This window comes from Austrofundulus limnaeus, unplaced genomic scaffold (assembly GCF_001266775.1).
Source record: "Austrofundulus limnaeus strain Quisiro unplaced genomic scaffold, Austrofundulus_limnaeus-1.0 Scaffold162, whole genome shotgun sequence".
Lineage (NCBI taxonomy): Eukaryota > Metazoa > Chordata > Actinopteri > Cyprinodontiformes > Rivulidae > Austrofundulus > Austrofundulus limnaeus.
Window position 1 is genome coordinate 695,594 of NW_013952564.1, and position 15,710 is coordinate 711,303.

Here is a 15,710-nt window from a genome sequence, read left to right on the forward strand (position 1 = left end):
CTATATTAGAGCATAAAGTTCTGGTATTGCTGATATCAATATTTCATCTGCACATCCCTAATATGAAGAGTTTTTGTCTTTGCTCACACAAAAACATATTTAATTCATTTGGATATTTTTTGGAAAAGTTTTGTGTGTATTTTTATTGTATTTTATTGCATTCTTTGTGTGTCCAGTTGACAGTAAACAATCATCAGCATTGAATGTGTGAGACATTAGTAGTGAAATCAAAGGGTCACATCTAGAATGATTTTAAATGAGGGCTACTCTTATTCTTGGGATCTCACAACAAGATGTATCATCATTTTTTGCTCTGTTCTTGCTATATTGGTAATAAAAAATATTGTGATATGAGAGTTAGGGATCAGCTTCTGATACAAGCCTACTTTGTGTTGTTTAGTTTTTTTTTCTTCTGTACAATTAATGTTCTGCACACTATAACATTGGCATATGACTCACCATCTGTAAAACTGAGTTAAAGCCAGGTTTCTATTGGCTATGGCTGGTACTGAATTGGGTTCATACCAAAAGTTTATCAGCTATAGATATACATTCAGTCACTGCTTTTTGGGAGTTTTATTACAATTCACTCAGAGGCTCACTGGATATTTTGGGACATTGTACATTAATGACTGTCTAACCAGTGGGGGTGGCAGAAAAAATTATGGGGTGCATGTCCCCCCGTTGTTTCTCACTTGGTGCAACCCCTGTTGAACAGATGGACATAATTTCCTTCCCAATTAAACCAATATGCATTTGTTTTTGAGTGGATACACACACGTTATGCTCCCCGTTTTTAGTTTTGATGGCAACAAGCTAGGAAGTTGTCCCTAACAGAACCTTTCCCCCGTGGGAACTTTACCTGTTGGAATTCTCACAATCACAAAATAGTCTAAATCATATACCTTTTTTCTTTATTTCTTCCAGCTGTGGTGTATAAAGGTCTTTTAGGTCCTTACTTATTCTGTAGCAACACAATGACAAAACAAACCAAAACCCTATATCTTGGATCAGGACACTGGTAACAAATTAGGATAGTCATTTTTGACAAAAGTTGTTAGCAAAAAGTAGATACAAGTGGAGGGTTTAAAAAACAAGCTCAACTTACTCAGGGTTTTCAGCACTTTGACACAGCATTAAGTAATGACTGCAACTACTATCGGAGGATGAAAGGAGTTTGTAGAGGTTGAGCTCACAGCAGTTGCTCCATAACTTTTCCTTCCACACCAGAGAGCAGGATGTCTGCACCCCTTCAGGCCCACAGGAGCTCCAGACAATTAATGGCGTTACAGTCCAAAGCCAACAGATGACCTAAAGAGCAGCCACGTCATGCTTCTCCTCATGCTCTGCTGAAAATGGGTTGTTGTACCACTTGTGGGCAAAGAAGACAGTGAAGGACGACACCAGATCTGAGCAAGAAAAAAAAATCAAGTATGCTTTAACATGATCCTTGAAACACACAGGCTGCATAAGAGGTTGATAGTGATGACGAGCTGTCATGAGGTCAGAGACGGCCAGGCTGAAAGAGAGACCGATTCCTCAACGTCAAGATGTGAACGAGATTGTTGTTGGAAACCTGCAACTGTGTTGATGCAATATGAGGAAAGGATGCAGCAGCCCACCTGTGGAGGGCACAGCTGTGATCACGTTAATGTGGACTAATGCTGAGGAAGAACTGGAGCTCCACAACATCCTGATCCCATGGTGCTCAGAAGCACCAGCTTCAAGTAAACAGTGTGAAACCCCCGAGATCAGTTCAGAGGATGGCGTCAGAGACCTTATCATTTCTGATCCCTGAAGGATTTCCGTTTTGTCCAGATTCACAGACCGTGCACCCGTCTGATATTTAGCCTCAAGAACAATAAAAGAAAGTGGTCGATAACACAATTTGTGGGGATTAAACCCAATGAACCCATGGCTGTAATTTGAAAGTTGAGCTTGAACAAAGTTTTTTTTTGGTAATTTTCTAAAAATTTCTAAAGGTTATTGACCAAGTTAAAAAACACTTACAAATCAAAATATACCAATAAAGTGGTATTTACAGTAACTAATAGGCCACATAATTTAGGGCTTCTTTAAATAATAATGGCACAAAAAGAGGATCAAGATATATTTTAATAATAAAATGCAACAAAAACTACTCACTGACAAATTTCCAAGAGCAGAAACAAATAGATGCTGTATTTTGAGACTCTTTTTTTGAATGTATCGTTCATAAACCTTACCTCTATGTGTAAAAAACATTCCACCAGCTCTTTTCAAAACTGTGTAAACCTCTACAGGACGAAGCTTCTTTAGCAGATCAAACAGCAAAATCCAACAAAATAAAGTAACGAGGCTCTGTTTTTCCAAATAAATATAACAGACTTGCAGCTGCAAACATAAAGGCTGACTGGTGTGAAAATGGCAAAAACAATAATTAGAGCTCATTGTGCAATGTGTCAATGTAAGGCGCAAAATTAGGATGCAAATCACAGCAGCCTATTAGAAAAATATATACCCTGCAGTGATGTGAACAGATTAAGGCAATGGATTTGAAGTGTAGATGTAAAATTCCCTCTGCACCAGCAGAAATAGTAAAAATAAATAAATAGATACTAAAACTGGTGTGTGACTGCCCCCTACTGTTTGAAAAGTGTAAAATGCAGCTGAACTTAAATAAATCTACCTCCTGCACAGTTCACAACACACACACACACATGCACGCACACACACATATTTGACTTACAAAGCACTATGACAAGTGGTCCTCTCTTGAGACTTAGTTCGTTGAAAGGACACATAAATAATTTACTCATTTGAAGTTCTTTTTTTTAAAATCAAAATAAAAATGCATATTGCTCCGTCCGTACTTCCTCAACTCTTCAGACTCCGTTCTTATTTTGTGGAGCAGGAAGAGAAACCTCCAACCCAGCCTCGTGCTGCAGAGGAGTGAGGCGAGGGAAAAAGGTGTGCTGCAGGTCGTAGTTGAGCAGGCAGCTGATGGAGGCCATGTAGATGTCGGCGAAGCGGGAGAGTCGGCGAGAGAAGTAGGTGGGGTTGTGGCACGTGCGAAAGAGGCTCCCGAACTGAGGGTTGAAGATGTCCTTTGACAGCGGCCTGTCATGAAAACACACAAAACACACATATATATCAAATTTACAGGAGCTAAAAAAAACCTCGACAAAGTGCTTTTCAATGCACAAGAGTGTTGGCGTCATTACTTCATGGATTCCCTTTCTCTGTTCCACTCCTCAACGACAGCTTGAGCTGCGGGATCCCTGTGCACCTGTTCAAATGCAACACATTGCAGTTTAAGCACAAAGATGTCCGCATAAAAAGAAGATACTGTATATATATAGCAATGATAAGTAAGAAGATTATGCCAGATGTTGGATGACATCTTCTGACCTGCATCTGTTCAATGAGTCCAGTTAGTGCCAGTAACCAGGTCATCATGTGCACGTACTGCGGAGTGTTCATGATCTTGATCTCTTTCCTCAGCTCAGGGATGATGGCGCCCGTCCTCCAGCCATGTTTTAGAGTTAGGTCCTGGAGGATGAAGAAAGTCCAGGTTTAATCAGAGGACTTTGTGCTGTCTGACTTGTCAATGGTACATATGAAAACAGGCTATAAGGAGTGATTGGGTGGGTTTCAAGTACAGTAATTTTCAGTCATTTATTTTATATTTGATGTTTATATTTATATTCTACTGTGAAAGCTTCAGCAGCACAACAGCTCTGTTAGAGCAGACCTGCACACTCAAGACTTTCAGAAGACAGTTCCGCGAAATGGCCGCAGAGCGCATTCTGTCTTTTAGCTCCCTCTGGCAGTTCATAAGTCACCGATGGAGCCGCTCCCTTCCCACACTCCGTCCAGCCAGTGGTGTGGAATCAAAATAGGCATGAAAAAACCCTCTGCTGCTCTGACATGTTACTCCACACAGTATATGTGGGACAGACATCTTCATCATAGCATTTTTGAAGACAAGGCACACCAACGGCTGTATTCGTGCTCCTGCATACTTTCCGCAAGTCTCTCCAAAAGCACACCATCCTTCACCGTGCTGGTGAAGTTGGTATTCATTTCCTTGTGGGTCTCAGTTGGCCATTTTGAATGCAAGGGTTAAAAAAAAACTGCTCGTTTAAGAAAGCAAAAAGTGAAAAGTTCACATCTGAAAATCTATGGTGTTTTGACTTTTAAATCCCATGGCTAGGTGGTCTTCAAAAGCGTACGTCAGCATTTTGTCACATTCGGATCAGTTGGAGCCAGTAAAGCCAGCCCACCTCTTCAGAAACTGACAGGACCTCAGTTACTACCTCACTGGGATATAAAGAGGTGATATAGAAGTATGGTGTTTCCCCACTCTCCGCTGACGTGTATCTTCTGAATGAACAGAAGCGGGGAGAAGACGTGTCGGTCCCGGACTGACTGAAAGAGGCTTTAGTGTGCTGCTAATGTGATATTTACCTGTTCAGTATAAACTCAGAACAGCTGTGGGAATAAGGGGGGTAAAATGCACCTCACAACGGAAATGTCCATGTTGCACCTTCATTACTGCCTCTGCTAAAGATGAAGTTAGATCTTGTATATACACGCATGTTCACAACTGCTCACAAACAGGTGCTCTGATCCGGGGGGTTCTGACTGGTCACTGTGTGTGTATATATATGTCAGTGTGTATATACGGACAATATTTATGAATGTAGGCATGTATGTATGTATATCTTTATATATGTATGGGTATGTGTATATTTTTATATATGCCCTCTATGTATTTATCCATTTAGTTTTCAGGTGAGCGGACAGATGTTGGGTGTGTGGTCCTGTGTTTTGTTGGTGTATATTTAATATACTTGTAATCTCTATTTCAGTCTTTCTATCTTTCTAATTACTTCTCTCTCTGTTTTTCTCTCTGTCACTCTTTCTCATTACATTTCACTTTTTTCTTTCTCCTTCTTTTTCTTCTATTATAAAAAAAATCATAATAATGGTGTGGAGAGGATGGCTATAAGGGGAGAAGGGAGGCCATCCAGAAGAAAAAAAAAAGATGAAGATAGATGATAGTATTTTTTTCTCCTGCACTCTAAAAATTAAATGTTGGATTTACTTAACCATGTTATGTGACCTGGTTCCACTTAACTGAGTTGAGTAAATTCAAAACAACATGCTCATGTTCCTTGGTTAAAAAACTGGTATATTGCTTTGAATTTACTCAACTCAGTTAAGTGGAACCAGGTTACATAACATGGTTAAGTAAATCCAACATTTCATTTTTTACAGAGTGTCTTTGTAAGGTCTGGTTACTCTCATGAACCACTGGACAAATTTTAGTGAAATCATTGAATGTACAAAACATTTCCAGCCAACTCACTAACCTTTAAAGATGATAAAAACAAATACAACTCAGTCTGTTTTTACAGATACTAAATCTTTAGTGTGTTGGTGACAGAGCCTGACGTGTTCTCAGCACTTAAAGATCTTAGTTTAACATGTCGCCATAAACTCTTTGGTGTCAACTCTGTCAGCAAAATAACTCCAGGATTCTGAGTTGTTTTTTACATGACTAATGGTTCATTCTTTTGTTTGTTATTGTTTATTCAGCATGTATATTCAGAACTGCAACCATTGTTCTCATGAGGTTTCTGTTCATCTTTTGTTTCACATTTTGGATTTTTTTTTTGTCAGAATCCAGCAGTTAACTTACTTCAATCAGACTAACACATAATAAAAAGATTAAATTGATCTGAAACCCATCAAGGGTTCTTAGAACATACAGTACTTTTGGACTTTTTGCAGTTTACTCCACTCTTAGCTAACACACAGATGCCTCTCCCCTGTGCTCACTCACAGTGGTAATCTCATTCTACAGCCACAGAGTCTGACGGTGAGCTGTGGTCGGTGGAAACCACAAATGCCAACTTCCATCTCTTTAAACAAGCAAGACAACATCATTGACTGGTGGCTGCTGGCCACTGACCAGGCACCATGCCAGAGATGTAAATTTGATCTTTCAGTAGAACTCTTTACAGCTGATCATGCATATCCATACAGATATCAGAGGCACTTAAACACTCTGATGAAAAAATAAATAAAACAAAAACAAAATTGGCAGAAATGAGGGACAAGCTGCTGGTACAGATCAAAATGCAAATAATGTGCTTTGATACTAATTACTGAAGGGTGTGTTGCAACAGGTATGGTGCACTCTACAAGAACACTGATGTTTCTCTTCTAAAACAGCAGCTGCGTCAGCATTAACGGGCTTCATTTGTTTCATGCAAAACAAGAACTATTTTAGAAGACATCATTATATTTTAAGCAGACAAGCATATTTCACTCAGCGTCTCAGACTCTAACAGATCAGGAATATTTGTATCCAGATTTCTTAGGATTCAGTGTCTGTCATGAAGTTAGTATAGCCTGAATTTAAAAACCACCCAAGCAAAATATGAACTAACAGGAGGTGAATGGAGCAATCTTAGCATTCAGTTCTGCAGAAAGCTATTTTTATGTTTTACTTTCAAGGAACTAAAGTGGTGCAGGGAGGCCTTTCAGTGAATTGTGCACTTATTTGCTTAGATTTGTGCAACGCAATTCACTCCCATTGTGCCATTATTTACTTTAAAGGGGTGGAAAAAATGCTTTTCTTCACTTTAACAAATGACATGGCTGCGAGTAGCTGTGCAGGGACACACATGTTGCTGGCAGTTGGAGAAAGTGTGTAGAGATAGAAAAAAAACAAGCTTTTTCATCTGTGTAAATGTGTTAAAAAAATGAAATGTTTGCAGAACTGCAGCCAAGGTGGATCGTTCCTAATTTACTGAAAGAGTCAAATCTAAGACAACCTGAACCACAATGTATTGCATGTTTTCTCAATATTTTGCTACTTTTTATGTTTGTTTATCACTTTTGTTTTAATAATCGACACTACAGTATGTTTCTTGGACATTTTAAGAGACTTTACAAAGTGCAGAGCAAATTTGCGACCCATCACATTGAAACGAGGATTAAGTCCTAAAGTGGAATGTGGAGAAATGGGCAGACATAGGGTTTTGATTTAAACATGTTCAAAAATTGCATTTTGTCAAAATATAATGAATTAAAGCCTTATCAACATATCATTTGAATGATCTGTCTGAAATATAATCCTAAAAATAGTTTTGAAGCATGTTTTTGAGAAGTAGCAACAAAAAAAACTAATTTTTAAGAAAAAATGCCTTAAAATTTAGAATTTTTCCCTGTGAGTTTGCAATGTTTTTTTTTCCAACTGGGAAAACTTAATATACAAATAAAATTTGACGTTTCCTCTTTATATTGACATTAAAAGTTACTCAATAAATTTACACAAAATTAGGATTCAGACCAAATAGTAATGTATTATTGTAACCAACAAGACAAATTAAGTCATATATATGGGTTTACTTTGATATCAGAATGATCCAAGTATCAAAATGTAGCTTTTAAAGCCAAGAATCTGAAAATGTAATTAGGTCAATTTGACTTAATCCTCATTTCGAAATGATGGGTCACATAAAACATGACTGAACTGTGAGGATGAACTGATGCATTGCAGTTTTTTTTATTCAAATGCCTACTGAAATAAAAGCTGTTAAAAGGAAACCCAGAGGCAGAAGACAGACTGCAGTGATATTTGGCTGTTAGGTAACTGCAATATGTTAATGGCTCCTCCTCATTTGTCTTGTTGTAATTTTGAGCCATAAAAATAACATATTTGAGCACATTTAACCAAAGAAGCAAAGTCTTATGCAATTTAACACATAGCCTGAGCCAAAACAACAGACTAAGTACCTGAGCAGGTGATCAGGTTCCTGTTTATGCAGTGTGTCACAACAAACAAACAAGCTGTGGGTGTTGGTAAAATACTGACTCCTGATCATCAACAGATAAATTGCTTGTTTGTGACTCTGCTTTAGTCATCATTAAAATGAGCTGGTTGTGCTTGTGTTTGTAAATTAGTGAATATTTATGGGATCTCATCTGCAGAACCAGTCTGTCCCACAGGTGCTGCTTCTAAACTGCAGATATGCCAAGTTTCTCTTATGGGTCTTACTGCTGAAAAGATTAACCCAGTTAGGATCATTCCTTTGAGCTCAGTTAAAGATTTTCTTTTTGTTTTGATTTAATTTGTTAAAGTGAATAAAACAATTTTGTTCAAAACCTAAACAAAAGTAATTTGTGCAGTTTTTAATAAATCCATTTTTGTCATTATGCTTACTGCCAAGTCGCTATAAATGTGATCTCCAAAGTAAAGTACTTTGGATCCCCTCCAGCCGGTGAGTTTGAGGAACTCATAGAGGTTTCCCTGCAGATGAAACAAACAATTTAAAACACAGGAATCCACATGTTGCCACAGTAAATTTATATATATTAAAAAAAACATACACAGTACCTGCTTGTAGATTTGCTCTTTTTCCAGACGGTAAATTCTGTCCCACAGTAAAGCCCCTTTGTCTGTCACTCGCCTGAAAGGTCTATCACACATACACAGACAGCTAACTTTAGCATCTTATAATATCCATTAGGAATGTGCGATATGGCAAAAAATTCATATCACGATATACATTATGATGAGTGGCGGTAACGATATACAGTATATCACGATATAAAACTTATAATAGAAAATAAATAAATCACACAATTGAGTGGAATAAACTAGTCTAGGTAAAAAAATTTGACCTTAAAATCTCTTTTTTAAAGAGACACTAAAGTCTCCCATAAAAATCTAAATTTAAAGGAGATCTACCTGGTTAAAATATATATATATATATATATATATATATATATATATAAAATCTCTCTCTCTCTCTCACACACACACACACACACACACACACACACACACACACACACACACACACACACACACAAACAATAACTTTAATGTAACAGATATCTGCATCCATTGGATGTTGTGTTTGGAATAACCTGCTTCGTTTTAAGGTGGTAAAACAAATTGTTTGTATTTATTCCTTTCTACACACTTTGCAGATTATTTTTTCTGCCCTCCACCTGTTTAATCTGTGTGCGCTCCAGCGGGGTGACAATCATTATAGTCGTGCTTTGGAGTGCGAGCAGAGTGCACGCGCATTCGGCCGTGCGTCGTCGCGCTACGACCGCAGGAGAAACGAGGTCCAGACTGATTTTTGTGCGTCCCACCTGAGCACTGACTTCACCTGCACTGACAGTCGCCTCGCTGCGTGGAAATGAATGGAGAGCGAGCGACGTCGCCTCCCGTGTGTCGAGCCCTTCACACATGCAGCGGCGCGCGCTCCTCCCACTGCAGGCAGTGTGGTCGGTCGGCATCCGACCGGAGGACGCGCCGTCACGTAAATATGTAAACAGTTCGGCGTTCATTTTCACACATCTGAACCAGGTCCGGATAAGTTTTTTCCCCCTCTTCATTTGCGCTCTCAGCCAGGCTGCTTCCTGCTTCCTCTGTTTTGACTCCAGCTGGTTACATCATCAAAAAGAATTGCGCGGTTGGCCGGTAGACAACAGATCTCTATCATAGGACAAATTTATATCGTTTCTACCGTATATCATTTATATCGCGCATTCCTAATATCCATCCATTCATTTTCTGCTGCTTGTTGTCACCAGGCCTTAATGTAGGATTTTGGTAGAGGGTGTCGACTTTAGATCCCTCAAACCCACGCTTACAACGTTTACGTGAAATTAGGAAATTTACGTAGGTAAAAAGAGTTATGAACTGACCAGGACTGGAGATGGTAAAAAAAACACCAGCTACTGCAGCTGTAAAATCATTACCCTCCTCTATCCAAGCTGACGCAGTTTATTCTTTATGTGACTTCATAAATTGCTTATGTAGTTTACGAAATTTACGTAGAGTAAAAAAATGTCTCTTGGTGGACCTGAAGATCATGGTGCAGAGGCGTTGCCAGCTAAAAGAGGGCATCGTAAAATTGAACAGGGCATTGTTATGACGCCCTGACACCCCTCTAGCTAAATGTGGGGTTGTCGAGTTGCAGAGGCAACAGGCCCAGGAAAAAAAAAACTAAACTCCCTTGTTCCCAACAGCACTCCTGAAGGATACCATGGTGTTCCCACAAAGTGCCTGGAATACCTGCACAGGGAGACGACAAAGATGCCTGAACCAAGTCTGCTGACTCTTTTCAATATGAAGGAGCAGCATCTCTACTCTGAGCTCCTCCTGGATGTTGAAGCTCTACGTCTTTTCTCTATAAAGCTGAGCCCAGTCACCGTGTGGAGGAAGCTCATTTCAGCCGCTTGTGTCCAGATTATTGTTCTGTTGGTCATGATCATTACTTTAGAGCCATATGTGAGGATTAGAATGTAGAAGGTTTGGTAAACCGAGAGCCTTTGGACTCAACTAATTCACCTTGGCAGACGAAAGCAAAGACTTTACATTAAGAAACAGACCCACAAAATTCTGACCAATCACACAGTACATGACGCATAGTTGAGGACTAGTTATGGGGGGAGATGCACAAGACGTGGGCTCAGCAGGTGGTAAGAGTTGCAAACTACTACATTTTTGTCAGGCAATTTTTGTCAAAAGAGTTACCCTTCTTGTTGATATAAATCAGACTTTAGAGGAGCCGACTCATCTTAGTCTCTCCACATTTGGCTGTGAAACGCCCCAGTGCATGCTAAAGGACACTGACATTCTGAAGAGACCCGAGGGGCAAACCTGGCGAAGTCCAATCTACATTGTGAACAAGCTTGACTTTGATGCAGACAAAGCTCTTATCTTGGTTATACAGGAATGGGATAGGTCTTAAATTTGACCCTAGCACCCACCCACCCTCACGCAGCACCCCCAAAACTCCCACATGATTGATTGCATTTTATCTGCAGTGTTTCATGACAGAATTTTAAACTAAAAACATCTTATGTTGAAAATTGAACAAACATGTGAATAGTTTCGAACAAACTTTGAAAAAAATATTTTATAAAACAATCTAGATTATGATCTGCACAATCTATTGGCGAGTGCTATATCCTCAAATCTACAAGTAGTTGCAAGCATTGCAGCGAGGCACAAGCCTTAAAGGCACAGTGTGTAGGATTTGTTGTTTTCAGTGACATCTAGTGGTTGAGTGGTTGAATCATCCTCCCTGGTCCTCCCCCGACCCCCACCCCCCGCTTCCAAACGCAAAGGAGTAGCTACGGTGTCTCTCAGGTGTCAAAAACCTTTGATAATTCCAACCGCGATGTCTACCAGCAGCTTCAGGGCTAGTGATGTTTCAAGTGGTAAGATTATGAGCTTTAATAAGTCAAATTATCCCAGCTACAATGACAGACAACAAATATTACATTTATAGTATTACAACTAAAACCGTTTTTGACGCCACCACCTCAGTTTGTCCTTCATGAGCCTTCGTAGACAAGATGGCGGTGCAAGATGGCGGCTGCCTGTAGCGGCGACCCGCGACCATGGAGATATAAACAGCTTTTTATAAGGTAAAAATAATAAAACAAGGTCTTTGTCTGCAATGATTAGACATGTTTTTTTATTATTTTCATTAGTGATTATCTCAATTTCGGCTAAAAGAATTGACAAAATCCTACACACTGTGCCTTTAACAAGAATATATTATGAGTTACATATTAAAATATACTGACTTCCGCCTGTCATTGAAGAAACTAGGTTTGTCTGCTTGGACAATAACAACGTCGAACAGGTCCCTCCAGTCCTTTCCCACGATGTAGCTCATTCCGCGGTCCCTGAGGAGAACAAAGACACTATGTTACACCAGTAATGCACAGCACCTCTGCATATTCAACAACAAAAAATAAATCTCAGAAACACCGTAATGTCTTTCAGTCACATCCCTTAATATTAGTTAGTGAAGATAGAGGATAGCTTTCAAATCAAAAGTTAGATACAAACTAGCTAAATAAAAAATGATTAGATGCATATAGAATTTTTGCAGTCTCATTATCTGCTCAGAGCACTTTACAGTCACAATGACACAGTCATAGCACTTCACTATTTGCATAAAGTGCTTTTCCAGACATTCACACATTGATGATGCATTAGAAGTAATTAGCATTTCAGCACTGGGATCAAACTGCCAACAATCCAATTAGTGAACAACCTGCTGTCCTTCCTGAACCCCTTCCAGCCACACAAATGTTCGTTCACTATTTCCAGCACACATTTTTAAAATTCATGCTCTGAAATACTGATCAATCTACCAGTTAGTTTAAACAGAAACAGGTGATTTCGGCCTGTGCGCAACCTTTCCTTATTAACGAGAAGACTCAATATCACAAACACAAATGTCATTTCAGGCACCAGGAAATCTTCTGATGTTCGATTTTTGAGCTGGTCGATCTGTGCAAGCTACTGTGACTTCAACAGGCTCCACAGTCGATGACTTACTGTACAGATCTGCAAATATGAAACCTATGGTGCATGCTGGCTAATTTATAAGAATCGGAACATTATCCTGTGACACTGATGGGGTTGGGCAAAATCGTATCGTGTGCAATTAATCATCAGTAAAACTGTGAACACTTATTTTCCACATCACAGATACTGCAATTAGTGTCATGTGATGATGATGTATTTATTATTATGACTGTGATTATTATGATTATGACTTTATTCTTTTGACATTATGATTTTATTCTTGTGATATTATAACTTTTTCTCATAATTTTGACTTTATTCTTGTAATACTACGACTTTTTTCTCATATTATTATGACTTTGTACTCATAATAAAAAAAATGTAAAACAACTTGTGGCCCTAATACTCCATCATACAATTTGCCTAGATGCTAAATTAACATCAGCACACAAACATGTCAAAATAATAAAATATTCTTTCCAGCAAACTCTGTATTGGTGCTCACTTACACAAAGTCAAAGGGGCTGTTGGTGATTAGGAACATCTTCTTTCCATGAGCTGACAGCTTCTTTAGCACAGCTTGGCTTTCCTCACCATAGCAAATGTATTTCTCTGGAAAGAGATTGACAGGAGGGTTGTGGGTCAGTTTTATTTTTATTTGTGTGTGTGTGTGCGTGCGTGCGTGCGTGCGTGCGTGCGTGCGCGCGTGTGTGTGTGTGTGTGTGTGTGTGTGTGTGTGTGTGTGTGTGTGTGTGTGTGTGTGTGTGTGTGTGTGTGTGTGTGTGTGTGTGTGTGTTTCTGGTGACATTTGAGGGCAATTTTAAGACAAAATGCCTATCTTTGGGGACAACTGGTGCATTTGGGGACAAAAGTCGAGTCCCCATTTGGTTTAAATGCCATTGGTGGGTTGGAGGTTGGGTTTAGGACCAGATGTGAATTGAGTTTAGGTTAGTTTTAGGGTCAGGTAGATAGCAGTGAGGTTAGCCTTAGGGTTTGTAGTCAGGGTTAGGCTGTAGAAATGTAATGGAAGTCAGTGGAATATCCCCAAATGGATAGCTGTGCAAACATGTGCGTGTGTGCGCGTGCGTGCGTGTGTGTCATAACCTCATCGGGCCTTTATTCTGTTTTCATGCTTAGCCAATAACTCAGATGTCATCATACATATGAGATGTTTTTCAAAAGGCTGTTACCCATATCGGCCTCCACTGCTCGATACATGATGCCTTTGACGTGAACATCTCGGATAGCTTCCTGGGAGGAGGAGAAGTAAAACAGCCCTCAGCCAAAAAGTCATGACACCCGTGACACACTATTAGCATTCAGCTCTGACAGCAACTTTACTCTGTACATAAACAGTTGTCTTGGAGGCACAAGGAAAGTGCCTCTCTGAATACAAATGAAACAGGGAGAAAGCAGGAGGCAAGATGCGTTGCTGTCACAGTAGGAGAACCTTTGAATCAAGACTCCTTGTTTAAAACCTCCACGTTTAGGACAGACTTAAGACCTTCAGCGTACCCAAAGTCCATCTGACGCAATGAAAATATAAAGGGAACAAAGGGTTTTGAAAATGCTATGGTCAATACTGAGTTATGAAGCAGGGGAGACGAAATGAATGATTAAAGACAGCGTCCTTGGAAAGATATGAGAGTCATTCTTCAAACAGTGCATGTGTGAGGGCTTTTAATGACAGCTATCTGTCAAACGTGCCGCAGCTCCACACAGTAGAGACAGTAACAGTGTGACAGCTGGCCTCAGGGGGAGAACGCAGCGCACATTTCTCACCACTTCCTGTGAAGTAGCAGAGTCACATGGCTGGGGGCGAGAATGCACGACTAAAATTAGACACTGCTTTTCAGTGCTAAAATTAAAATGGTCTTGAATGGCTAGAGTTGTGCTGTACACTGCAACATGTAAATACATAAATACTCATGATTTTTTTTTTCACACACCCTGGTTCTTTGGAAGGAAAAGGAGGGGGCTGCAATGACAAGAAAGTGCGTTAACCTTTACGTCTTTGTAGAGGTGGACTGGCTCGTAGTCGATGTTGTTTCTCATGAAGAAGTCGTTGACACAAGAAAGGAGGGTCATCTCCGGGAGGGAGAAGATGTCCATGAACTGCTTCATTGTGTGGCCATGTATGCTCTGCAGGACAGACACAATCAGTTGTCACTTTAATGTCTAATTTACTACAAACAAGTGTGAAAGAGATCAGCACCTTGCCATAGAAGTCACTCATTATCTCCAGAGGCACATGGCTGCCTTCATACATGGCAATTACTTCCTCATCAGGAACCGGATGAAGACCTCTGCATCACAAACAGAAAATACTCTAAACGATTAGTTAATGACAACACTTGTAGTGTTTTATGTGCAGCAGATGCAGCCTATTTATCTGCAGTACACGTTTTAATATAAAAACCTTTGCTGCAACATTAAAAAAGAAACGGCTCGGAGTGAAGTTTGCCAATTCGTTGCCCTTATAAAGGAAGAAATAAAGTTCTTAAACACCTGTACACAGTTCCCAGCTGGATATAGTGAAAAGCATCTATCTTCATCAGCAGTGCCTAGCACAAATCATAAAGATATGTGATGAACCTGCTTTGTGTTTGAACTAAACCATATGCAATATGAAATCTTAAGAAAACAAATAAACAAAAACATCTCACCTTCTGGACGTCATAATGAAGTCCCCTTACAGCAAAATCTGGAATATACTCGTATTCCCGAAGACCCTCTGGATACTGATAACAAAAGAACATCAATGATTAGTTTAATGCTTTCACACTGAGAACACAACCGTATTTGATTTGTTATAAGAAAACAGACCCTGTGCTTGGAGATGAGGATGTCTCGTGCTATGTTGAAGATGAGCGTGTGGAGCTGGCTGGAGTAAAAGGCCAGGGTGTAGTCATAGTCGAAGCCGTATATCTCTATGTCTCGCAGGCTAATCTCGTTGTTGGCAAAAATGGTGTCTGGGTCGACAGCGCTGGTGGACATATCTGGGATCAGAAATGAGAGGAGAGAATAAACACCCGAAGTTAAAATTAAATTTTCATTCTCCTTTAAATTGAAGCAATTTAAAGAGTTCTTGATTAAGACCTATGCTGCACATTTTTTAGTTTTACTTAAAGCCCTGTTTACACGGGACCAGTCTCTGGAAATGCTAATGTTTACTGGGGTGAATACACAAAAACAATCACCCGTTTACATGGAACCACTGCAGTACTGTACCTGGTAGGGTTGCTAATCGGACATAGTTAAGTGCTTATTTATTTATTTATTGTTCCTTTAAAGGCACAGTGTGTAGGATTTTGTCAATTCTTTTAGCCGAAATTGAGATAATAACTAACGACAATAATAAAAAACA

General features: G+C 39.6%; 1 protein-coding gene across 1 annotated transcript in view; it reads right to left on the bottom strand.

Annotated features, from left to right (window-relative positions):
* Positions 1–2,097: 2,097 nt before the first annotated feature.
* The window catches only part of nt5dc3 (5'-nucleotidase domain containing 3), a 19,921-nt gene continuing 6,308 nt past the window's right edge, over positions 2,098–15,710 (bottom strand). Inside the window, exons 2-14 of the mRNA XM_014017156.1 lie at positions 15,170–15,342; positions 15,010–15,084; positions 14,852–14,907; positions 14,559–14,649; positions 14,348–14,485; positions 13,534–13,594; positions 12,853–12,955; positions 11,611–11,712; positions 8,393–8,474; positions 8,219–8,305; positions 3,391–3,531; positions 3,204–3,268; positions 2,098–3,099 (exon numbers count right to left, since the gene is read on the bottom strand). Of these exons, the coding sequence (XP_013872610.1) occupies positions 2,865–3,099; positions 3,204–3,268; positions 3,391–3,531; positions 8,219–8,305; positions 8,393–8,474; positions 11,611–11,712; positions 12,853–12,955; positions 13,534–13,594; positions 14,348–14,485; positions 14,559–14,649; positions 14,852–14,907; positions 15,010–15,084; positions 15,170–15,342 (1,409 nt within the window). The 3' untranslated portion in view covers positions 2,098–2,864. The remainder of the gene's footprint in view (positions 3,100–3,203; positions 3,269–3,390; positions 3,532–8,218; positions 8,306–8,392; positions 8,475–11,610; positions 11,713–12,852; positions 12,956–13,533; positions 13,595–14,347; positions 14,486–14,558; positions 14,650–14,851; positions 14,908–15,009; positions 15,085–15,169; positions 15,343–15,710) is intronic.